This window comes from Stegodyphus dumicola, chromosome 7 (genome assembly GCF_044657685.1).
Source record: "Stegodyphus dumicola isolate Sdum_Otavi_A_Nest chromosome 7, ASM4465768v1".
NCBI lineage: Eukaryota > Metazoa > Arthropoda > Arachnida > Araneae > Eresidae > Stegodyphus > Stegodyphus dumicola.
In genome coordinates this window covers 108796380-108823020 of record NC_140774.1, presented here as the reverse complement: position 1 = coordinate 108823020, position 26641 = coordinate 108796380, and the positions used below count along the sequence as shown (strand labels likewise).

The 26641-nt window shown below is 33.2% G+C and overlaps 1 protein-coding gene across 1 annotated transcript in view; it reads right to left on the bottom strand.

Moving 5' to 3' along the window:
• The window catches only part of CaMKI (Calcium/calmodulin-dependent protein kinase I), a 106600-nt gene that overhangs the window by 63102 nt on the left and 16857 nt on the right, over positions 1-26641 (bottom strand). The window contains exons 2-3 of the mRNA XM_085820703.1: positions 19372-19506; positions 11108-11182 (exon numbers count right to left, since the gene is read on the bottom strand). Of these exons, the coding sequence (XP_085676829.1) occupies positions 11108-11182; positions 19372-19506 (210 nt within the window). The remainder of the gene's footprint in view (positions 1-11107; positions 11183-19371; positions 19507-26641) is intronic.

Sequence of the window (26641 nt, the reverse complement as noted above, 5' to 3'; positions counted from 1 at the left end):
TTGATAACTAATCTGGAGGTCATCAGCATAAACTGACACTAAAATGGCTGGAGAGAGTTCTCTTGGAACAGAATTTACTTTTTAACTGAAAAGTGAAACACCAATAACACTACCCTGAGGCACATCTCAATTCTTGAAAAATCTATCTGACACCACAATCCTTATCTGGAAAGCCCCAGCCTTCAAAAAATTTATGAAAATAGGCAGGTTACCATGAAAAATAGTAGCATGGATCATGAAAAATATCATATCTCCATGCTTTATCATACATCTTTTCTATGTCAAAATACAAATAAACTACATGGTTTCTTTTCATAAAGGCTTTGTTAATGGAAAGTTTCCAAATGAAGCATGTTATCAATGATCATTCTTCCTTTGCAGAAGCTGCTCTGATAAAGTGAGATTATGTTTTTCTCCCCTCCTAGGCAATAAATAAACTAGGTGGCAATTTACCATTTTTCAAAAAGCTTACAGATACAGCTTGTAAATGCAATGAGCTGATAATTTGGGGACTTTTCGGCTCTTTCCCAGGCTTAGCTATGCGAATGACTACGGGTTTCTTCCATGCATTGGATAAAATATGCTCTTTCCACACTCGGTTATAAACAGCAGTTAATGACTTAAATGAAAGATGCTTAAGCATTTCATAACTAATGCCATCTGAAACTGGGGCATACTTATGTGTCTGCAACAAAGTTCTCTTTCGCTCCCACGTGAAAAACTCATCATTATATGGCTCCAGTATGGCTGAATCAAATGTAATGGGAATATTCTTTGAGCAATGCTTTTCAAAAAGAAATGCTGGTTGGTAATTCGTGCTGGAAGAAACAGCAGCAAATGCCTCATCAAGAGTGTTTGCAATTTCTTCTGTGGTTGCTAATCTTTCGGCTATCTTCTTCCAGAAAAGAAAGTGAGCGGTCTTTATAAAATCTGCATATTTTTTAACTTTATTATTTAAGAGGGCTACAATGCTCTTCCCAAACTCTTTTACTTGTTGTAGAGCAGAGGTGGGCATTAAGTCAATTGCAATCGAGTGGTAGACCATCAAGACATTTTGGGGGTAACTGCCTTTACTAAGACCTAAGTTGTGCATACTAAAAAAATACAAAGTTATGGAACACCGACGCCAGCTAGGCTGGAGAACCAGCTTTTCACAATTAATGCAACTGTGCTTGCCTAAGCAAATGATTTGTTTACTGTGTAGAAAACACATGTAGCTTCACAGGAAGCACACGATGAAGCTCAAGTCCATACATCAATTACAGAGTCATCGGTTCACATATGTTCATTGCACTGAATATGTGCATGCTCCACAGTCTAGCAGTCGCTAAAGTTCTTTAAGCATACAACTTGACAATTCTGTGTTGTATTTTTGTAGAAAAAATAGCAATCTGTCATATTTAAAAAAAGGCTACAATGTCAAAAACAAGTGTTAGAAGAAAAAACATACAGTTTTAACACAGAATGGGAAGAACAGTTTTTCTTTACAATGGTGAATGCAAAATGTGTGTACTATGTATGTCATGCAAGTGTGGCACTTCCAAAAATAGGAAATGTTAAAAGGCATTTCAAAAGCATGCATGGAAGTTTCGATACAGATTTTATGTTGAAAAGCAAACTGTGTAAACAAAAGTTAAAAGAATTTAAATTGCAATTAATCGGATAACAATCTTACTTTATTAAACCCAATACTATGCCTAAGGCTGCAACAGCTGCATCTTTTCATGCGAGTCATGTGTTAGCAAAACATAAGACAGATTGCAGATTGAGAAATAACAAAAAAAGCATTTCTGGAAGCCAACAATTCATTATTTAATTCATTCAAGAACAAAAATGAAATTATTTCCACAATTTAAAACGCACAACTTTTGCATAGAATTGTCGTATGGACTTGAACAGAAATGGATGAATTCTGATCTGGCTGAACAGCTGACCGATGATATTGCTAACTGCAGATGCTTTTTCTTGCAGTTTGACGAATCTATGGACATGGATGGTATTTCTCAACTTTGCTTTTTCATAAGATCGCTTTCAAGGCTATGAATGTAAAAGAAGCATTATTAACAATATTACCTTTAAAGAAGAAAACAGGAAGTGAAGATGTTTACTGCACCTTAAAAAAAAAAATGCCAAAACATAAGATCCCTATTGCAGATTGAGAAATAACAAAAAAAAAAAAAAGCATTCCTGGAAGCCAACAATTCATTATTTAATTCATTCAAGAACAAAAATGAAATTATTTCCACACTTTAAAACACACAACTTTTGCATAGAATTTCACCCGAAGAGAAATGATGAATTCTGATCTGGTTGAACAGCTGACCGACAATATTACTAATTGCAGATGCTTTTTCTTGCAGTTTGACAAATCTATGGACATGGATGGTATTTCTCAATTTTGTTTTTTTATAAGAATGGCTTTCAAGGATATGAATGTAAAAGAAGAATTAGTAACAATATTACCTCTAAAGAAGAAAACACAAAGTGAAGATGTTTACTGCACTTTCAAAAAATACACAGAGGAAGTAACAATTCCAATTATAAAGTTGATGAAGCTCCATCAATGACTGGTACAGTCAATATATTTTTGGCTATGTGTATGAGAGATGATGACATACTGCATTTCCTTTCTTATCATTGCATTATTCACCTACGGGCCCTCTGGTATAAAATTCTAAATATGCATCATGTTATGGGAATCTGCATGAAAACAGTGAACTCAGTTTAAGGTAGAAGTCTTCAGAGAAGAAGGTTTCGGGCCAATTAGAAGAAAACGAAGTTGATTATGCGGAATTGTTATATCATGCGGATGTTCGCTGGTTAGCATACTTTTACAAAGATTTAGGGACCTACTACAAGAGGTAAAATATATTTTGGAAACAAATGATAAAGGATATATTGAACTTAGTGATGATGTTTGGTTGATGGATTTAGCTTTTGTTGTTGATATAACAAGCCATCTTAATGAATTGAACTTACAGTTGCAAGGAAAAAATAAAAAAATAGTAGAATTGATTGGATTTGCTAATATTTTCAAAAACAAATTAAAGCTTATATCTTCCCAGTTGATAAGGAATGAACTAAAAAAATTCCAAAAATATTTCTGACGAGCTTTTTAAAATGAGGTACATTAAATAAAGAGAAATATTATGATGCAATAATAAAACTTCACTCGAATCTGAGAGACGTTTTTCAAGGATTTAAACTAAAACCAATTGCTACTTCATGCGTTACTCATTTGGCAATGTTGAGGTGGAAGAAATAACTGAAAATATAGATTATTCCCTTTATCTCTTGAGGAAAACAAAGTTTTTCTCCTTCAAAACGACATAATTTTAAAAGCACACAGTTCAGAACCTAAGAATGACTTTTGGAATCTAATGGATGAAGTAAAGTATCCTAATTAAAAAAAAAAAAAAAAAAGGCTGCATTTCATTCATCTTTCTTTGGCTCTACCTACCTGTGCAAATCTGCATTTTCAAAGATGAATATAATTAAGACAACATATCGTTCCTGTTTCACAAACGACCCTTTAGAATCCAGTGCAAGATTAGCAGTTAGTAATTATGTATCGAGATATTAAAGATTGGTGGACAGTATGCATACCAAGTCTGCTACTAACTATAACTATGAGAACTAACTTTTAGATGATAATCATTTATTTAATGCATTTTGAATTGTCTGGTAATAAATGTATCATTTGAAATTATTATATTTGTGACTTATTATTAATTATGTTTGTATCTTGCACTTTGCTTTAAATATGGTTTTAAAAGAGAAAGTTTCTTTCTAGGTAGCAGGGTTAGGTAGGTAAGTACATATTCCGTATTTATTATTTATTAAGTTATAATAAATATTGTACACCTTTTTTTTTAGCTTAGCACAACTATGCCACTGGGTCTGGACCGCAGTACCTTGAAAAAATTAGAAGTAGCCCATACCTCAGTAAAGTCTGCCTTCCTCTGTTGTCGGGGATGTTACTTACACACATATGAGATCCATGAATCCCTCTGGCTCTGATGTTTTACTTTTCTTGTATGCACTTTTGCCTTTTTGAAGGCTATAAGGTTAGACAAAGTGAGAAACTGGCAAAAGCTTCTCCAAGCTCTCTGTTGTCTCAGCTTCTTCTGACATTCACTATTCCACTACATTACTGAATAATTTGGTAGCCTTGTTGATGTCATAGGAATAGAAAGTCTAGCTGCCTGAACTATAGTATCACTAATGGCTTGCACTGCATCACTGACAGGTACATATTTTACCATTCCTTCTGTTAGCTCTGTGAGAAATGTGAAACATTTCCAGTCTGCCCTATTAGGTATAAAACAAGGAGTTCTTGACATGGGATTTGCTTTCTCCTGTTCGAGAGATACAAAAATGGGAAAATGATTACTGTTGTATGGATCATTTCCAACACTAAATGTACAAAAAGACAAAATACATGGTAACAGATAAAAGGAAAGGTTCATGTAGGCTAGTAAAAGTAGATGTCCGTCCATTACTGAGGAGACACAGATAATGATCTTCGATAGTTTGCTCAATTTGTCTACATCAAGGATTTGTGTCCTTACTCTTCCAGAGTAGACTGTGACCATTTAAATCAACTATTATAAAGAGTTCTGGCAGCTGTTCAATTAGGTGATCCAAATCTCGTTGATGTAATCATGTGGTGCCAAATAAATAGGAACATCAGTAAGTAAAATGTAAAACTTTGTTTGTACAATGACAGCTCAAAAGCATGTTGTCGAATGAAGAGTAGTTGATAGACAACTGAGAAAGGTGAGAAAACCCACACCTCCTCTAACTCGTTCACCTACCAGATTGTCTTTCCTGACCAAAACATACCTCAAGCTTTGCATTTTGTTCTTGTTTCAGCGCTGTTTCCTGTTGCGTGAAACGCATAGGCTGATGAACATTGATCATCTCTTTGATGTTAACGAGATTGTGGTGGAGTCCACAGCAGTTCCATATTATGAAGATGGCCATCATACTTGATGCTTGCTTTTCTCTTTTTCGTGGGACATTTTGTTCTTGTTTCAGCACTGTTTCTTGTTGCGTTGAAGCACACAGGCTGATGAACATTGAAAATTTCATTGATGTTAACGAAATTGTGGTGGAGTCCACAGCAGTTCCATATTATGAAGATGGCCATTATGCTTGATCCTTGCTTTTCTCTTTTTCGTGGGAGGAGGTTTTTGTAACTCAATTTCTATATTATCTCAGTCAAAGGAGTTTGAAATTATAGACTAGGCAATGGTTCTACATTGTAGTCCGACTCTATAGATCTGCTACTCTGATTTTGAATTTTGTCAGCAGCTTTTTGAGAGATATTTTTCTGTTTGTGCTGAACTATTATTTCTTTTTTCTTTATTGACTGAATTGGCTGTTTCTAAATTTTAACTGCACTGTCTTGAATTTTGGATGACAGAATGCTAGATGCACCGACAGATGTTTGGACGGCGCGATAGATCTCACGGATTTTACAACACCGATAAAAGATGTATGTATTTGGGTGTAGTTGCAAATTTTCCACTATTCTCCTAGCTTCAGTATTATGTACTACTATTTCTAGGTGCTTTAGCTGCCTGAACTTCTCTTTGCAATTTCCATTTTGGACATGAAAGAGAAAACGCTGGGTACTCATCCTTGCAATTTTCATACAATGGCATAGAAGTGCAATGATCGCTATCTTGACCAAGCAACAGGCACCGGTTGTCTTCAAAGGACATTTTAGAATGGCAAAATGCTCACATTGGAAATATAGCATAGAGTTTGGGATATAAGATCTTACAAGACAATTAAGATATTCAGCCTTAATAGTCTTTGGCAGATCAGGCAAGTGAAAGGAGATCAGATGTCTTGAGCCAATCAACTGCCTTTCCTTACACATCTTGATCCACTTAACAGCCCAAATCTTTTGGTCAACTAACTCAGAAACTCTCCTTCCAAAACAAGCAAAAGGTTGATTTCCAAAATCCCGTCTCAGCATAAGTTAAGTGTTTTATGCATCAACACAGTTACAGATGCTTGACCAAGTTTGGTTTGACGTAAAAGGGAAGCAAACTGGGTGGTCGAAATGGTACCAATAAGCAAGTCTCGGGAACAGAAAAGCTATATGCTCCTTTGCTCACCAATGCACAAATGGATGTATTTGTTTACTAGGAAAGGTGACATTTTTGGCAATTTGCCAGAAGGACTAGCAAGGTTCATACACATTTCTGCACACAGAAATTAAGGACTTTTATGGAAAAAATTAAGGAGTTATGAAAAATTGGGAACTGAAAAAATTGAATTAAAAATATTATTCTATGCCTGAATTTCACTTTTTAATACCATCCTAAAAATAAAATAGATCCCTAAGTAGTATGCATTATTACTAAACATGAATTAATTAACATAATTATTAACAAGTTTGAGAATAAAATAAACTTTATGCAATTTATCAGGTAGCATTAAATATTTTACACTTATAATAGTTGGACATATTTGAAATAAGATGAGTGCCATTTATGTTTTACTAATAGTTAGCCTCATGCTGATTTTTTTATGTCTCGTTTTGTCATATAGTTGGTCAGTCTAGAGGTTTAATAAATAGCATGTAGATTTTATGTCAAAAGACATAGGTTAAAATAAGAAATAAGATCATAATCAGCATGATTCATAACAAAAGACTGAATGCTGTCACCGCTGCTTGTCTAGAGAGAGACCTGCTGATTAAAACAAACCTGAAAGGCCTGATGTAGGCAAGTGTTGAAAGTTAGTCAGGCTCTGTTTGATGCAGTTAGTGTCATAGCTTTATGTAGAGTTCCAGGGGTTGTAACACAGTTAATATACTTTAAGGTTCCGATAAGCCATTAAAGCACCAGAGGTGATAAGTTGTTTTGCATTTTAAGTCTCACTATTTACTTGAATTTTTACATTTTTGTGTTTTACTTAGTGACTACAGTGAGTATTAATGAAAGGCACTCGCTTCAATATGTAGAGATAATTTAGTTATAAATAATTAAATTAGGTAATTAGATAACCTTAGTCATTATGAATTTACATGGCCACTATTAAATTTTATTTCTTAATAATAGTTGTTAAAAGCCATATTAAAATCAAAATCTAATAAAATTTCACAGTTTGAAATACATGTAATTTATAATATTGATTCCTAAACAACATTAGGATAATTACACATTAAAAACTACAAAACATTTATATTTTGTACCTTTGTTGTTACAAAGTATAAATGTTTTGTAACAACAACACTCAACAAAATATTTATCCGTCATTTTAATTTGAAGCCTTCCCAAGCATTTTGGCTGGTTTATATCGATTTCCTTCTCTTTAAGCATCTTTTATAACAAGCAGAAATTTGTCTCAAATTGCAAACCAATGCTCTCGCTAGTTTCTGCATGCTTTATCTCCCAACTTTTCAATGTACCTATGAAGGTTTACTTGATCTGGTAAAAGTTAAATAGTCCCAAACCCCCGACAGACGTGAAACAAATTATCGGTATGTCTGAAAGTAACTACAATATCAAACAAAGGTTTAAATAAACCTCTTATTTGAAAAGAACTTAAAAAATAAAGTCATGTTCTGATGCTAACAAAACAATTACAGCTCACGGTGACGTAATTAAACAAGAAAAGTCAAATTAAAACTAAAAATGTGGACTACTGGTCAAAGATTATACAATTTAATTTTAATTTAATCTGGCTCAGTAACTCTATCATATGAGGAAACAGAAATGGGAAATTATAGTAGAGGCTGAAAACATAAACAATTGGTTATTTACATAATAATAACTGCACATACAATTGGTTAATTTACATAACAACTGCACATAACTTTGAAGAATAATTTTCTTTATGTATTCAGTTTCTTTCTTCAACACGCATCCTTTTCATTTTAGTATTTTTGGATTTAACTAAGAATTTCTGTTATTCTAAAAAACAATAAATGCATTTACAATGTATAGAAAAAGTGGCTAATTTTATTTCTTTTGTAATATGAAAATTCAGAAGAAATATGAAATATATATGTTAAAGGCTGGGTACAGAGCTGGCAGAATTTTCAGAATTTAGCAACACACCGAACAACAAAATCTAGAAATGGCAAAACTTTTAGAATTTAGTGCAGGCATTGGAAGTAGAATTTAAAACGGCACTAGAATTAGAACGGCAGCAGGATTTAGGACCCACAGAGATTGCATCAGGTGGGAAAATGCCTAGTGCCAGCTCTATCTATGATGCATTAAGACATATTAGATGAATCTTTTAAATTGTAAGTTTTCAATTTTTATATTTAAAAAAATCCTTTTCTATAATGCCTGCACAAGTGATAAGATTAGACACATTTTTTATATTTTCCATGCTTGTCTCTAGTGAAAAGTCGAGAAAATAAAGGGAAGATAAACATGTTAAGTAAAAGATTCTAGTATCAGGAACAAAACATTCAAATATTATGTTTTCATTATTCTTCCTGACATTCTCCAAAAAGTAAGAAATTCATCACAAACTTTCTGTAAAAATCATCTATTACGTGTTGATACCATGGAGACATTTTTCATTTTGTCACATATTTCTTGAATCGTGGGTCTACAAATCTTGCCTTCAAATTCTTTCCAAGCTGCAATGTCTAACATACTAAAGAAACATTATCCCTACCAATTCTGTAACAGCAAAAATCCAGAAATATTTTGAAAAAAAAAAGGAGGGGGGAAAAAGTGTAAAATTAATTTTATAGAGAAAACAGATGCATATTCTGAGAAAATTACATGGGAAAAATGCTTACTATGAAAAATTAAAAAGAAGACTTTTTAAATAATTACATAGCAAATTTTGCTTTTGCTAAGAGACGTTTCATAAATTATGCTTTATAGCATTATACCTTGTTTATTTTTCAGATTCAAAATATTTTATAATAAGTTGCCAAAATGAAACTTTATAATATGACAGCAAAAAAATAAAAATGTTTTATTTTAATGTATTTTTCTAAATATAATAATGAAATTTATCAGTGTTATGATGTTTTTAAAAAAACATCGTCGAAAAATTCTCATCTCGGAATTAAAAATTTTCTATAGAAACTGATCTTAAAATCACCAAAATGTTGACAAGTCGGCAAATTTAGAACCGTTTAATAAAAGAATTCACATCCCCAAAAGCAGAAAGTTGTTTAAGAGCTCTTTATTAGAAAAATCAATTTCGAAATGCTTATGTTTCACTTCCTGCTTAGAAACTCAAGTATTCTATCATTTATACACTCACTTGATATGTTGTTGCATGTTAACTCCAGACTGTGGATCCGAAATGTGCAAATTAGAACACTGATGATTATTAAGCAATATATTAATTTACTCTTGAAAGAAACTAATAGTATCACCTTCATTGTTTAACAGAACCCGTAGATCCATGCATTCCAGAGTATATCATACAGTTGTAATAGTAACTAATTTGTATTATGGTGCCAAAGTTTGCAATTACTCGCTCTTTTTCTGCCAAATTTTTCCTTTTCTGTTAAAAACAAGCAAGTACCCAAAATTTTGTGATTAAGTAAATGATATTTTAGGGTTGAAAAAGTTCTAAAACTTCAATTATTTATAGTATACGCACTTCATAAGATTTTCCCTAACTGCCAATATTGAAATATGGAAACCTGTCAGGCTCATGTACTGCTCAGCAATACAATTTCTAAAGCATATCATTCATAAATTTGACAGACTAAATTAAGAATGTGTAATTTGGATTATTAAACTACTTAGAAAGTGACTAAGAATAATGTTGCTTGTTGCAATATTATACTAATTTAATATTTAATTCAATAATTTAAATTTTTTCTTATGTGTTTTGGTTTTACAACAGATATATAATCACATAAATTAGCAAAGTATTATTTATAAATTTAAAGCGAAATTAAATAGAATATTCACTTATTAAACATTAGTAATAATATTATATATCCTCATCTTACAAGCATTAAGTTTGAATGTTCCATTTGTATCCTGAATTTGTTTATAAAATGTTAATAGGTTCACTACACATTATCTCCTAATGATGTTTGTTAGATAAGAGCTATAAATACTATCATATAAGCAATTAAAAATATTACATAAATGGAAATATATTTTAAACTCTATATACAGTGAAGTAGAAAATTATATATATAAATATAGAATTACTTTACTGTGTTGTGTATACATTTGAGGCTAGTAGTTCATATTATGGGTGTGAGTGAGTCAATGTTTGGAAGAACTCAGCGACAAGGAAAGGGGATATTTACGATAAGGTGGCTGTAAAAGAGGCAGGAGGAGTTGTTCAGCAACACCAATTCCCGAAGCATGAAAATAAGTGTCCGAATTTGTCCGAACAGAGCAGTGTATGACATTGTGCATGGTCATTTGTTTATTTTCTTTTTGACTCCAAACAAATTTCACGGATTAATAATAGGTTTGTTTATATCTGTGAAAGTTCATAAAACAGTGAGCATCTGTATAAACATTTCCCTATTAAACAGACTTAAAATAATAGTAATATGCAAATCTCTATAATGGCTTAAAATAATTCAGACCGAATAAAAATGAATAAAAAAAAATCATTTGAAAATAATTTGATTTTGCATAATCTGAGTTTCATTTAAGAAAAATTCAGCTGCTTTTACACTTTTTCAATTTTCAATCAGAATTACTTTCATATATTTAATTTTTCAAAATTATTCAATAAAAATTCGTCTAAGATTGCATTTAAAACAGATGACTTAATTATTCAAATAAATTAAAAACTAGTAGATAGCTAAAAATATCAGGAGTCTCCCAGTTTTATCAGGATGACTGGCAGATTTCAGCTCCTACACAAAATTAAATATATTATGCTACATGTATAGACTCGCAACTCTGACACTTTCCTCCAGGCCTTTAAACTGAACAAATTGTTTAATGATTTAAGTACTCATAACTAGTAAAAGATGCAATTGCTTCAATTATGATGCAATAGTTTAGGATTCTTATAGAATTTATATGTAGTATCTCTTAATTTTTACAAACATAAGAGTTGATACATATTTTTTTCCCACAACTGTAAATTTAAAAACTTCATTTAAAAGAATTTCATAAATACTTACAACTCCATGACAAGATACACTTTATTTTTGTCTTCAAATGTTTCAACAAGCTGCACAATGTTTGGATGCTTCAGCCTAAATGGGATAACAGTTTGCAAGATTTTAAATCTCTTTAAATAGAAATAACTAAATGAATTGCAGCAAAAAAAAAAAAAAAAACATGTATATATTAATGCGCCGCAAAAGGAAGTCATGAGGTGTCCACATCAGATACTTTTTCTTGTTTAATATAATTAACATATGATATACTTCTGTCACATATGATTAATTGTTATGCATTAAATTCCTTTTGCAGACACTGCAGACTAGATAAATTTAAGACCCTTTTTACAGAATCCACATGCATGCTTTAATGACTATTCACTGAATAAAGCGATGTGGTAGTTTGTTTTGAAATGTTTAAAATTGAGTGTCATTTGAGACTAAATTTTTGACTAAAGAATCCCAAAGAAGTAAAACAATGCTTGAATTCTATGTATGCTGATTCATATCCTTCCTATTCTACTGTGAAAGAATGGATAGCAGAATTTCCCATATGGGCCAAGAATCTATAGATGATGATTCTTGTGATGATTGATCACTGAAGACACTGACATGTGCTTGTATCCAGAAAATGTGCTCGTATCCCGGATAAAATACCGAGACATATAAAATTTAAATCTAGGAGATAGCAGCAAGATTGCATCTATCTAAAAGAGGTTCTGCACATTCTACATAAGCATATTCACATGAACAAAGTCTTTGCAAGATGTTTATCATTACTTCTTTCAGCAATTCAAAAACAATGTGGTTTAAGGAGCCTGACCACTCTCTTACAACATAGATTTAGCTCCAAGTGATTACTATCTGCTCTCCAAATTGAACTCTGACCTTTGCAGAAACAGATTTAATAACGATAACATAAAAAGAGCAGTTATGGAACATTCTGTGAACAAAACTTCAGATTACTTTTTCTGCAGCATAAAGTAGCTCATTAAATGTTGTTAAAAGTACTTCAAAGTATATCATATTGTTACGAATTTGGCATTTAAATAATTAACGTTAGTTGAATTGTACATTAAATGGTTTTATTTCCCGTGCAGTGCAGTGCGTGACGAATATTAAAAGAAAGCTAAGCCGGAAAATTGAAAGTACAAGAGCGTGTGCATTTAACATTTAATAAATATCTCTTTTTGATTTCCAGAAAGTTCCAGAAAATTCTCGCGCACGATTTTTAAAATCTTATAAATAGGAGGAAAACCTCTCAATTCAATGAGTTAGTTAGTTTGTTGTTGTTTTAAGAGTTTGTTTAGAAAACTGCTCTTGTTGATTGTAGCGAATTTGCGGATTAGCTTTCTTTAGCTGTTTTGAATAAAGTTCTCTTGAACGTTTGAGTAGTTAGAAGAAACTGCTGTGATATATTGTGATACTGCACGATTATTTGAGGACATTTAATCACATTTGTTGTGATAATAATAAATTTTCTTCATTTTTCATTGGACTTGTGCATTCATTTCGTAACGAACCCGTACGCACGCAACAATTTTTGGTGTCAGAAGTGGGATTTGAATGCCAATAACAAGAGAAATGGAAGAAAGTTGAGGCACTTGATATCAGCCTTTACCTCGTTTAAGGAGGAAATGAAAGCGGGACAAGAAGAAATGAAAGACGAGATGAAATCTGGTCAGGAAAAGATGGAAGAATCCGTTAAAAAGGAAATGGAAGCTGTTCACGAAAACAGGGTTCGTACACATTTCTGGACACGGAAATTAAGTACTTTTAAGGACCATTAATGAAAAAAATTAAGGACCTATGAGCGAATGGGAACTGAATAAATTCAATTCAGAATATTATCTATGCCTAAACTTCACTTTTGTAATACCATCCTAGAAATAAAATAGATCTGTAAGTAGGATGCATTATTATTAAACATGACTTAATTAACATAATTATTATTAAGTCTGAGAATAAAATATATGAAATTTATCAAGGAGCATTATATATTTTACACTTATAAGAACTGAACATATCTGAAAGGAGATAAGTGAAATTTTATTTATGTTTTACTAACAGTTAGTTTTATGTTGATTTTATTTTATACCGTATTTTGTCACATACTTGCTCAGTCTAAAGCTTTAGTAAATAGTAAGCAGATTTTATGTGAAGCGGCACAGGTTAAAATGAGAGGTAAAATCATAATCAGCATGATGAACAACAAAAGACTGGCTGTTGTCACTGCTACTGCTTACCTGCAGGGGTTGTGACTTAGTTAATATACTTTAAGGTTCTAATAAGCCACTAAAGCACCAGAGGTGATAAGTTGTTTTACATTATTTTAAGTCTCGCTAGATGCAAAGAATAAGTTTTACATTCTTGTGTTTTATCTTGTGACTACGGTAAGGGTTAATGAAAGGCAATAACTCGCTTTAATATGCAGAGATAAATTTTAAGGGTAAGTTATAAGTAATTAAATTAGGTACAATATAACCTTAGTCATTGTGGATTTGCATGGTCACTATTAAATATTATTTTTTTAGCCCAATTAAAATCCCAATCTAATAAAATTTTACAATTTAAAATACATGTAATTTATGACATTGATTCTTAAATGATATTCGAATAATCACACGTAAAACATTTATGTTTTGTAGTAGCACTACTCAACAAAATAGTTATGCATCTTTTTAATCTGAAGCCTTCCCAGATATTTTGGTTAATTTATATCGATTTCCTTCTCTTTAAGCACCTTTTTTAACAATTAGGAATTTGTTTCAATACACAAAAGAATGCTCTCACTAATTTCTGCGTGTTTTATCTCCTAATCTGTCAACCTGTCCACAATGTATCTATGAAGGTTTATTTGATCTGGTAAAAGTTAATAGTCCAAAACACATCAACAGATATGAAGCAAATTATCGCTATGTCTGAAAGTAACTACAATGTCTGACAAAGGTTTAAATAAGATTCTTATTTAAAAAGAACTTCAAAAATAAAGGCATGTTCTTATGCTAATAACATCAATTACAGCTCGTAGCGATGTAATGAAACAAGAAGACTCAAATTCAAACTAAAAATATGAATTAGTGGTCAAAGACTATACAATTTAACTTGATTTTAAGGCTGGCTCAATAACTCTCTATCATCATAACAAACTCAAATGTCGTCAACGGTAATCCAAGACTAATAATTACAAATTATCAGAGCAGGCAGGATCTAATGCAGTGAGCAAATGGATTTCAGAAACACACTCTTGTCTTGCACTCCAAAAATCTCGGTTTAAAAACTGTCTACGGGATTTGCATTCTGGTGAGAAAATAGAAAAGAGAAATTATAGTAAGGGCTGAAATTGTAAACAATTGGGTAATTTACATAATAATAACTGTACATATCTTTGAAGAATAAATTTGTTTTTCGTTAGGTATTCAGTTTCTTCTTCCATGTTTTCTCTTCATTTTAGAATTTTTGGATTTAATTAAAGATTTCTGATATTCTAAATAAACTAAATGCATTTAGAATGCATAGAAACAGCTGCTAATTTTATTTCTTTAGTAATATGAACATTTAGAAGTAATATGAAATATATATGGTAAGCTTCGGTTAGAGAGCTGATGTGGCATCATTTTTAGAATTTAGTAACACACCGAGAGATCAGATTGGAAAATGCCTAGTGCCAGCCCTGTGTGTGATGCATTAAGACATATTAGATGAATCTTTTAAATTCTCAATTCTCAATATCTTTATTAATAAAAGAATTCCTTTCTATAATGCCTGTTCATATGATAAGATTAGAAGCATTTTTGATATTTTCTATGTTTGTGTCTAGTGAAAAGTAGAGAAAATAAAGGGAAGATTAAAATGTTAAGAAAAGATTCTAGTATCAGAAGTAAAACATTCTACTATAATGTTTTCATTGTTCTTCCAGAGCTTAAATTGCGACCGAGCCCTGCTCCGGCGCAATTTAAGCTCTGGAGAAAACTAATGTATATTTTGAGAATTCTGAATATTCTCAGACAATTACATGGGAAAAGCTCTTACCATGAAAATATTAAAAATGCATTTTTAATTAATCACATAGCTAGTTTGCTTTTGCTAAGAACTGTTTCATAAATGTTGCTTTATAGCATTATACCTTGCTTATTTTCCACATATAATAAATGGCTGAAATTACAATGTTCTAAAAAAAAACTGTCGAAAATATCCTAGATCAAGGAATTAAAAATTTTCTATAGAAATAGATCTTAAAATCGCCAAAATTATGATAAGTTGCCAAAAATTTAGAAGGGTTTAATAAAAGAATTAACATCCCCAAAAGCAAAAAATTGTTTAAGAGCTCTTCATTAGAAAAAATGAAATAATTTTGAAATGCTCATGTTTCACTTCCTGCTCAGAAACTCGAGTATCCCACCATTTAATATTAGAAATAGGAACAAATTATAATCCATGAATATTTGTCAGAAAATAGCCAAAAATATTACTTTAAAATGTTGATTCACACTCAAAATGGCAGTCGTAAAAACAGACAGAAATTTCTGATGATTAAAATTAAGGACCTTCTGACGATTTTGGCCGAAATTAAGGACTTTTAAGGACTCTTAAGGACCGTACAAACCCTGGAAAAGTTGGAAGCTGGTCAAGTAACTTTTAAAGAAGACATAAAAGCTGTACACGAAAAGATTGAAGCAGGTCAAGACGAAATGAAAAGAGAAATAACCTGCGTAATAGAAAGTAAATTTGAGGCTATGGAAGACAGAATAGGAGCTGTCGAAAATAAAGTCGGGCAAATTGAAGAAAAGGTTTCTTTCCTGTCAAAGATGAAATAGAAGATAGAGTGTTGGCTGTGGAGCAACGAGTCGAAGGAAGAGTTTCGGCCTTCCAACAACAAATTGAAGAAATAGTTTCTGCTGTTCAAGGACATATTGAACAACAAATCGAAGATAGAATTTCTGCTGTCATCGCCAAAGATGTTGACACTTTAAAGAAATTTGTAGCGACGGCAGGGAGCACTTCAAATGGTTTAAAATTTCTACACATGCCTGATCATCCCTCTCTGAAGCTATCGACATATGATGGGAAGACCTCCTGGCAGGTGTATAAGACACAATTTTCTATTGTGGCAGATGCAAATGGATGGGCTTCCCAAGCTAAGGCCTGTCATCTCGCCGCTTCTTAGAGAGCCAACGCAGCGGATATCCTTCGGACTCTTCCCGAAAACAAAAGGTTAGATTTCGAAGCTCTGTTCGGTGCCTTGGAGCTGCGCTTTGGGGAGAAGTGTTTAAAAGACTACAGCAGGCTCCAATTCAAATCTCGTTGACAGATGCCTACCGAAACACTTCAGGAGCTCACCACGGATGTTGAAAGGCTGTCCCATCTCGCCTTTTCAGAATGCCGACAGAAACAAGGGAAATCCTGTCCTTGCAATACTTTATCGATGGCATCCATGACCCTGAAATACAGAAAGCACTGTGAATGGCGGACGTTAAAGATTTGAAAAGCGCTTTAGTGTATGCCATGAAATTCAAGGCAGCACAGCAAGCCACTCATCGAGACCGCCACCCAGTCAGAGCTGCTCGAGTCCACGAGCCAGTAGATCAACTGATGGCTCATTTAGATGATTTAGCCAGAGAAGTAAATGCTTTGATATGGGGTAGGAGTGAGAACAAAGTGGCTCTAAGGTGTTGGAAATGTCGTATTGAAGGGCACATATGACGGCACTGCAGAACACCCCAGGGCACGGATAATATAATGGATGATTTGACAAGACCAGTAAACGCCTTGAGACGGGATATTGGTGAGAGGAAACGAACCCTAAAGGGCTGGAACAGCAGTGTGTTGATGGCCACACACGAAGGAACTGCAGAACATCCCAGAGCACGGAAAAAAAGACAGAGGAGCTAAACAGACTATTAAATGCCCTGAAATGAAACAGAAGTGACAAGAGACCAAAATGATGGAACTGCGGAGCTGAAGGCCACGTGCGAAGGAACTGCAGAACACCTTAGCACACGGAAATTAAGACTATTTCCCAGCAACAACGCAGGAAACAAATTAGTGACCATATCGAAGAACTGAGGTTGCCAGAGAATGAAAAACACCCTTTTAGAGTGCTCAAGATTTCAGCAGTGAGTGGCAACAGTAATGGACTATCCATCAATGGGCATATCGACGGAGGTCCTTGCAATATGATCATTGACACAGGAGCTAATGTTACGATCATTCGGAAAGATTTAACTCAACAATTTAAAGATAAACTGATTTGGATGCCATCCTGTCTTACCTTCCAGACTGCATCTGGTGAAGAAATCTCCATAGCTGGGAAGTTAAATGTGAGCATCATGTTTGGAAGTTCTGTCTACCAACACACTGCTTATGAGGCGGATATCACAGATCCATGCATACTTGGATTGGACTTTTTAAGGAAATACAATTTTTCCTTAAACTTTAAAAACAACAAGCTGTTCTCAGCATCTGAGGACATGACTATCCATACTCAAAAGGGATCCTCACCTGGAAACGCTGATGCCTTGTCTGAAAGACCCAGCTCAGAAAACTGCCAATATTCTGCCGAGGGTCAGAAAGAAACACCAGACTACCAGCCATTCTCTATCGCAGATGCTCTTCGGTGGAGACCTTCGTTAGCATTGTGACAGCCTATTTGGTCGCCCTATGGATGCGCCTTCATCACCTGAGGAGTACATCCAAGATGTCCAGGCCCGTTTTGAAGTGATGCACCGTTCCGCACGAAAGCGAGTCAACTTGGCGACGGAGAAAGTGAAGACCAGATACAACACGAGAGCTATTGGACATAGATTCAACAGAGGAGACAAGGTGTGGTTGTGGAACCCGATTCGACGAAAAGGAGTCAGGCTGGAATTACAGTCACCTTGGGATGGCCCGTACACAGTCCTAAACAGGCTGAATGACGTTGTGGTTCGGATTCGAAGTCTTCAAACTCTAAACCTAAAGTCGTTCATTATGACAGGTTAGCTCATTACTATGGCCATAGTACGTAGTGTAAATAATTGTAAATAGTGTAAGACCATGGTCCTTTTTGTTACTAAATGTGTATTTGATTTGATTTGATTTGTATTTAGTATTTGATAGCATTTGATTTGTTTAAAGTTATAGTTATTGCATTTATTGTTCATGTTGTTTATTATTGTAATGTAATGCTTATTACTGCATTTATGCCACACTTGTAAGTCTGGCTTCCTGTCCAGGGATTGTACTGCCCCGGACGTGCAGTCCTTGGGAAGGGGGCAGTGTTACGAATTTGGCATTTAAATAATCAACGTTAGTTGAATTGTAAATTAAATGGTTTTATTTCCCGCGCAGTGCAGCGCGTGACGAATATTAAAAGAAAGTTAAGCCGGAAAATTGAAAATACAAGAGCGCGTGCATTTAACATTTAATAAATATCTCTTTTTGATTTCGAGAAAGTTCCAGAAAATTCTCCCGCGCGATTTAAAATGTTATAAATAGAAGGAAAACCTCTCAATTCGATGAGTTTGTTTGTTGTTGTTTTGAGTTTGTTTAGAAAACTGCTCTTGTTGATTGTAGCGAATTCGAGGATTAGCTTTCTTTAGCTGTTTTGAATTAAGTTCTCTTGAACGTTTGAGTAGTTAGAAGATACTACTGTGATACATTGTGATACTGCATGATTATTTGAGGACATTTAATCATATTTGTTGTGATAATAATAAATTTTCTTCATTTTTCATTGGACTTGTGCATTCATTTCGTAACAAACCCGTACGCACGCAACAATATTGATAAATAAAGCATTAAAATGGCCTCCATTTTTTTAGAAGTATATCAGGCTGCATAGTTTTGAAATTACCTATATATACACATAAATATATATGCATGCATATAGTTATTTGAACCTACATTGAAAATAGGCACTTCTACAATGAAAATCAAATCCATTTCAGGTTAAAAATTTGGAGATTAAATCTGCTAAGACTGGCTACTTGTCTTTCAATTTTGGTGACTGCCTGAGGTGGCCACATAAGAAGAAGTACCTCAAGTACTTAATAACCAATCCAATGAATAAATGGCATTTCTTCTGAAGCTTCAAATAAAATTACTTGGGCTTATATTTTGAAGGAAACTCAATAACAGCAAATGTCAAAAACTGAAATAAATACTCGATATAATGAATATGTACATAAGGGTACTGTACTTCTAAATAACATGAAATTACAGCAGTTTACTAAAAGTTAATTTTTGCATTACATATCATTTCAAAGTCTAATAAAATTAATTAAGTAGAAATTTAGCCTCACCTCCTCAATACTTTTATTTCATTTTCTAAAGAATCTTCTTTTCCTTTAAGTGCCTTTTTGTCGATACATTTAATGGCATACATCTTTGAGCTTTCCTCTTTACTTTCCGCCAGCACCACTTGAGAAAATGCTCCACTGAAAGGAATAGAATTTTACAGTTTTAAACAGCACAGTATAAATTCCATATGCTTTAAATTACATAACTATAATCAGTTTTAAGAAAAGCGCCACGGAAAGCCAGCCTATCTCATCAGCTAAAACTTAAATAATAAAGAAGAGAAAGTTGTCGGCAAAAGTTTCAACAGGACTGAGTATGCAAATGCAGTTTCACACCTGTGAATTTGATCTTCAATATTACAATTTGAGAATAATAATATAATTTACAGTACAACCAAGCTATACTTCATGAATGAATGCAGTTTCTTAAATATCATTTCCTAGGTAGAGTTTAAGTATTTTTGGTACTTTTTTGCTTACAAGGTGCCACTTAGCACCAAACATGGACATTGGTACAAATCTAACTAGATAGCGAGGCCCACCAGCGGCCAAGCAGTAAAGTCGCTGAACACTGGTAGTTCGGTCTGAGGTTCGAATCCCACGAACGGGCTGGCTGCATGGGTGTTTTCGTGGTTTTCCCCATGTGTAACGTGTATACGAGCCAGTTTCCCTTAGAAAGTCCTCCACGAAGGCATCCCTCCCCTTAGGCAGATAGCCCTAGTGTGCTTTGCCATAATTAAATACACCAACACCTAACTAGATAGCAGCAACTCTAACAATTCACATAGCTTCATGAAAAGAATAATTACTTTATATACATTGATTTATACTTTTATTTACATACATTAATTACTTCATATACAGTTTAATGTGCCCAATATCAAATTTGTGTAATTCACCATTTATTATTATTATTATTATTATTATTATTATGCGAAAACAGATCACTATCTGTGAGGAAAACGAATTTGTTCTTCCCAATCTGCTTTGCTTAAGAACATCACAGAATTACACAACTATTCAGAACACGATATAAATTAGCTACAACATTTGGCTACTGGTACCCTCTTTAACAGAAAAGTACCCTATTTTTATGTAATATATTGACATTATTTGTTAGCATCATAAAATATGTATTCATTTATAAGTAATGAGAGAATAGGGGGATTAAATAATCAATTTCTTATATTTGACTAGATCAGTAGTTCTCAATCTGTTAATCCCATGGAACTTTCGCCACTGTTAGATCACTCATCTTCTCTCTCTCCCAAAAATTGAAAAAATACATATGTATTTATTTAGATTACTTTTTAACTGCACAGCAGGAAGCAGGTGAAATCGGCAGACCATATTCTACCCTGAATCTAAGAAATCTTCCCCCAGGAGGAATTCCTGAACTAAATGCTATTTTGCTCAGATGTTAAGCAAATCTACCTTTCATCATAGCTGAGACAGATTTTACTGTACTCCCCAACTAAAAAGTTAAAATGCTGAATTTCATAAAAACGTATATAAAATCCTCCCCATTTAAATCAATTTCTTTTAACTGGAAATTTTGGTTTTTAATCAATTTTTCATAAACTAGCATAATACTAAAAAAATAAACCAATTTCTAAATGTACAGTATGAAGTCTGAAAATCCAATATGCCCTCCGAACCACCAGTTTTTGCAAAATGGAAGAAAGAAATTGATTCTGAGAGTAGTGCCTTGTATTAGGATATGCTTAATGTTCCACATATACACAGTACACACTTTTCCATAATAAAGCACATGGAAGATCCTGATTCTTAATTTCACTTAAGCACTAAATAAAACACTTCCATAATCATTTATTAGCATAAATATGTATGATCAATAACTTGACTCTGTAGCTGTCGTTTTTTCTATGCATGCATCACAAATATTAAAGCATTCTACCAAAGCTCCTCACTGGTTTTACACTTACTGAATAACTTATATTCTTGACTTTAAACTGGCAAATAAATTTTTATTATTTTTGGCTTTCACCACCACATGATTATCAACTTATTGCAACCTCAGAAATGATTCTTCAACATTAGCAATGGAACACATTCAACATTACCAATGGAATACATTCAACATTGCCGATGGAATACAGTCAAAAGTAGTTAATCCGGACTCATTGGGACTTCGTCGATTCTGGATTATCGATTTTTCCAGATTATAGATCATCAGTTTAAATCTCGTAAGATGGCATGCAGAAATTCTAAAATTAAAAATATAAAACCGTAATTTATGAAATAAAGAACAATTATGATCTAAAGGGTATCAAAATTTACAAAAAAAAAAGCTTAATATTTATTTGTTTACTTTATTAAACATTTCTTTCAATGTAAGTTGTTTAAGTTGCTTCGTTTTATGTGATAATACTTTCTCTTTAATTCTATAAATAGACATAATTTCTTGTTCAGTTACAAAGTTCCGCTGTTCAAGTACCGTAATTGCTGTGCCGAGAATACCGACTAACTTGTCAATCGAAATTTTTTCATTTTCACTAACCTCTCTGTCACCTTCTTCATGTCTTTATCCATTTTTTGCAGCAATTCCACTTTTTGTTTGACGAACATCGAAACATACTTTTGTTTTGTAGATCCTTTGGGAGCTCCAGCATCGGAAATTCTATTTGACATAATCTATACGAAACTTCAAGTTTACTTTTATAAAATTGTTCTTACAGTCTGCAAAAAATAATAAGCCACATCCAACTCGAAGATTAAGGAACAACACAATCATCAACATTAACTGAAATAGATAATTAGATAATTTTAGCTTATACCGTACGTTATACATTAAACAGGCACGCGAAAACATATTCTGCGCTTGTGCACATGCATATGCAAAGTCGTAAAGGTCTTACGCACACGCGTAAACGCCTTTTCGCATGTGTCAATGCGCCGCATGCGCAGAAAGTTTTTAGCTTTGAGGTCCAGATTATAGATCATTCCGGATTATGGGAGTCCAAATTAACGACTTTTGACTGTACATGGTATGAAGTACGGTATGTCTGTATCACTTGACAATTACAGACTTCAGCCAACACCTGCATGCAAAGTGTTGACAATAATCATTAACAAAGATTTCCTTCCATACGCAAAAAATAGATTTTGTAAATGATTAGGCCAAAAGATTACATTTAAAGCTGTTTGAATGAAAAATAATTAATTTGTTGGTACTATTCGGTTTCGAGGGCCATAAAAAATCGCCAAACTATTGTTGATGCTAGTGCTGCCAAAAGTAATTGTAGCAACCCTAACGCAAGAAAAGAAGTATAATAGTAAACAACTATCTAAATATTGATGGTTTAATCTAGATGAAAGTTTAATTTCATATAATATTTCGCTACCGAGTTATCGCTAAAGCATAATGTCATGTCGTTGGTTGTTCAAACATAATTTTCTATAATGAATGATGCCTTTTCTTTGAAAACATTTTCGGTAAAGTGCAGAATCGCCCGCTTATTTCTTTGCCGCTTTTTACAAAGGTAAAAACAATTGGAATTTGGTCAATTTTTCTTTTACTTTTTAAGTGACAATAGGTCGATCTGTACATAGATAAAGTCGTCGGTGGGGGCCATTTTTGTGTAATTCTGGGATTTTTTTTTAAGTGAAAATAAGTCGATGTGTACATGGATACCGAGTATGTGTAATTCTTAAAAACGCATCAAGCAGTGGGTGATTCTGCACTTTACCCAAAATTCTATCGCAGACTTTTCATCATAGGAAATTCCCAAATTGTTAAATCCATAGGATATCAAAAAAGGAATTAAAAATTAAACTGGTATTTCAATGGCGTCTTATGAAATATTGAACTATATAAACTTACGCAATCTGAAATCAGCGCGTATGCGAGATTTGGCACGCTGTTAAATGGACGTGTTTGCTAGATTTGGCGCTTTCCTGCATATATTTTCGCTGCAATTTTTTCACGGCCGTCGAAACCGAATAGTACCAATTTGTTAAGCTTCAAGTATATGTGGGAATTTATTTATTCAGAACTCAGAGTATTACAGTACAAAGTCTTTAATCTGGGCATTCATAATATGGAATGATCTATAATCCAGACCACAAAGCTACAAACTTTCTGCGCATTTAATGTATAACAGACGGTATAAGCTAGGTTAAAATTATCCAATTTTCTATTTCAGTTAATGTTGCAGATTGCGTTGTTCCTTAATCTTCTAATTGGATCCGGCTTATTATTTTTTGCAAACTGTTAGAGCAATTTTATATAAAGTAAGCTTGAACTTTCTATTATGTCAAAAAGAGTTTCCGATTCTGGAGACGCCAAAGGATCTACAAAGCGAAAGCATGTTTCGACGAACTGCCGCTCAGATTACATGCGAGTTAAAATAAATAACTAATATTTAGGCTTAACTTCCTCAGCATGCAATAGAAGCAAAATATAATTTAGTGGAACAACATGGCTTTAGTCACCAGTCTCATGATATACTGCCAGTAGTGCATAGCAGATGTGGCTATGTATGAAGCTATGCTAAAACACTACTGATTTTGAGGAACTTAAGTTCAGTTAATATAGATAAACTGCACTGTTCCTTAGCTGTCTAATTTTATAAAGCTTATTATTTTTTCAGGATATTATTTTTATAAAAATCTTATGAAAATTAATCTTATAAATTTTCAAGTATGTCGAAAAAAGTTTCCAATTCTGGAGCTCCAGCAGGACTCGCAAAGTGAAAGCATGTTTCGATGTCTATTATGCAAAAAGTGGAATTGCTGCAAAAAATTCATAAAGAGACATCTGTCTTAAAATTATGTGAGGCATATGGCACTAGAAAAGTTACTCATTCACATGTCCAATGTGAACTGCTCAGGCCAAAATATTTAAAGTGAAAATGGGCTAAAAATGAATGCACAAACACGACAGGATGGTTAACTAAATTTAACAGCTGTCTTAGGATGTCAGTTAAATGTTTCACATGATAAAGCTTCAGCTGAACTATTTGCAGATGAATTGACTGAACACAGAAAAGTTATGTCCAGAAAAAATTACAATGAAACTGGTCTTTTCTGGCAATATGTAGCCTCATATATCTTGACAACCTCTGCAGAAAAGTCTCCATCTGGTGTCAAAGATTTTAAATCAAGACTAATAATTTTAACGTGATGAAATGCTGCCAGAATGCACAACTAAAAACTTTTTGTAATCAGAAAAAAATAAAGGACTCAAGGCATTTAAATAAGTAAAGATTCATCTATTGTCCCAATAAAAGAGTATGGATGTCACACATATTAATGAATGTTTATTTTGAAAATCATTTTATATTTGAGGCTTGGCAATATTTGAAATTCATAGATTTACTGGGTGTTGCCAAAAGAAAAATCCTGATTATAGACCACCGTTTGACTCCTCCCAACTTACAGTTCAGATGAAAGATCACACTTTCTTATGACTTTTATAATTATTCTTTCCTCCAAACTATACATCTATCATTCAGCCTTTGGATATTGGAATATTACGCACCCAAAAATGCAGACATAGAGCAGCTTTTCGAAAATCTATGCTAAATTTTCTGAACAGTAGCAAGACCACTAATTTTTTGAAAATATTTTAACATAAAATCTACTGTGTGTAGCATTGCAGGGTCATAGGAAGATATTTGCAGGTATTTAAAAATTACTTGGCATAATTCATGGCCAGCTACCATATTTCATGGTGATGACAATGATAGTAATGAATCTGAATGTTCTCAGACATCGCAAAACAACAGGAGAAATCCTCCATTTAATGGAATTTGCTATGAAAAATGGAGATGTGATAATAAATGAACATGGTACAACACAACTTTTTTATTCTGATAATGATGTCCTGATCATCATTTAACTAACAGAGAGCAAAATTGTTTATATGATTCTAAACCCAGAAAATATTGTGACCAATACAGAAGAGAGTGAAAGAAACAGATTGACGAGAATAAAAAATTCCTACTGATAATTTAGTGGGAATTCTCAACACAGCAAAAGCAGAACTTTAACAAAGGAATTTTGTGACGGAGCATGAAATGAGGTGCATCTTTAAAATTTGAGAAGGTATTAGTGCAAAAAAAAAAAAAAAAAAAACTTAAACAACTTACATTGAAAAAAATGTTTAATAAAAGAAACAACATTGAACTTTTTTGGTAAATTAATTCCCTTAAGGTCATAAATGCTGAATTATTTCATAGTTTCATACTTAATTTTATAATTTCTACATGTCATTTTACTAGATTTAAACTGATGATCTAAAATCTAGAAATTTCCTAAATCTGGAATTTCGTAGTCTCAAATTGCAGAGGTCCCAATGAATTCGGATCTTGGATTTTCTTCTGTCTACGTTCTTAAAGTGGAACCCAAATGTATTATTTTCAGTGAGGCAAAGGGACGGAATGATGAATACAAGAAAACCATTACAACAGGGGGAAACTGTCTGCAAGAAATTAATATATTACAGTATAAAGTACAAAATCCAGAATGATCTAATATCTGGACCTCTGGACTAGAGATGTGCTATTCATACATGAAATAATTCTAAGAATCAATTCATTTTACTGAGTGAGTGAAAACCTAAATGTCGTAAAAAGTGCTGCAGCTCTTAGATTTACCCACTGAGAGTTCTTGTTGGAGGCATACAATGTAACATCACTTACCACTTTAGGGGAGAAAAGAATGTTTATTCTCCCATGTTAAAAGTGCATTACATTTTTATCATTTCTTAACTTTTGAATTTTTTTTATTCTGTAATTTTATTGTTAGTTTTATGTAAAAATGAAGCTTTACGAAATCTCAAAGCTATAGTTGAAAGGGATCAATTCAAGAAGTTTGTGTTTGAATGAGTCAATTCTTCAGATACTACTGGTCATTAGATTCTTATTGCTTTCACTCCATGTTCCTGTAACTTTCCTAATCTTACTGTTCATTCAATTCTTTGCTCCATCCTCACTAACCATTCTTAATTCACTCTTTGTTCCCAATCTTTTTCATCAATGTTATTGTTAGTGAGTGATAAGTCATAAAAAGGAAGTCATTTTTGTTCACTGAGCATGAGCCTCTGATCTGAATCTGATAGAGGTATTTTCCCCATGTATACTTCAGACCAGGACTTAGAAGAGAAGGGCTAGCTCATAGAGCTTTTCTCCCTGAAGCAGAAAGTGAGAAGTGATGACGTAGCCATGATGACACTGAGCGCACCAATATAATTCACAGCTTGGAAATTAGTGTTTTTGAACCAGCGTTTAAAATGAGCTTTGTATGAAAG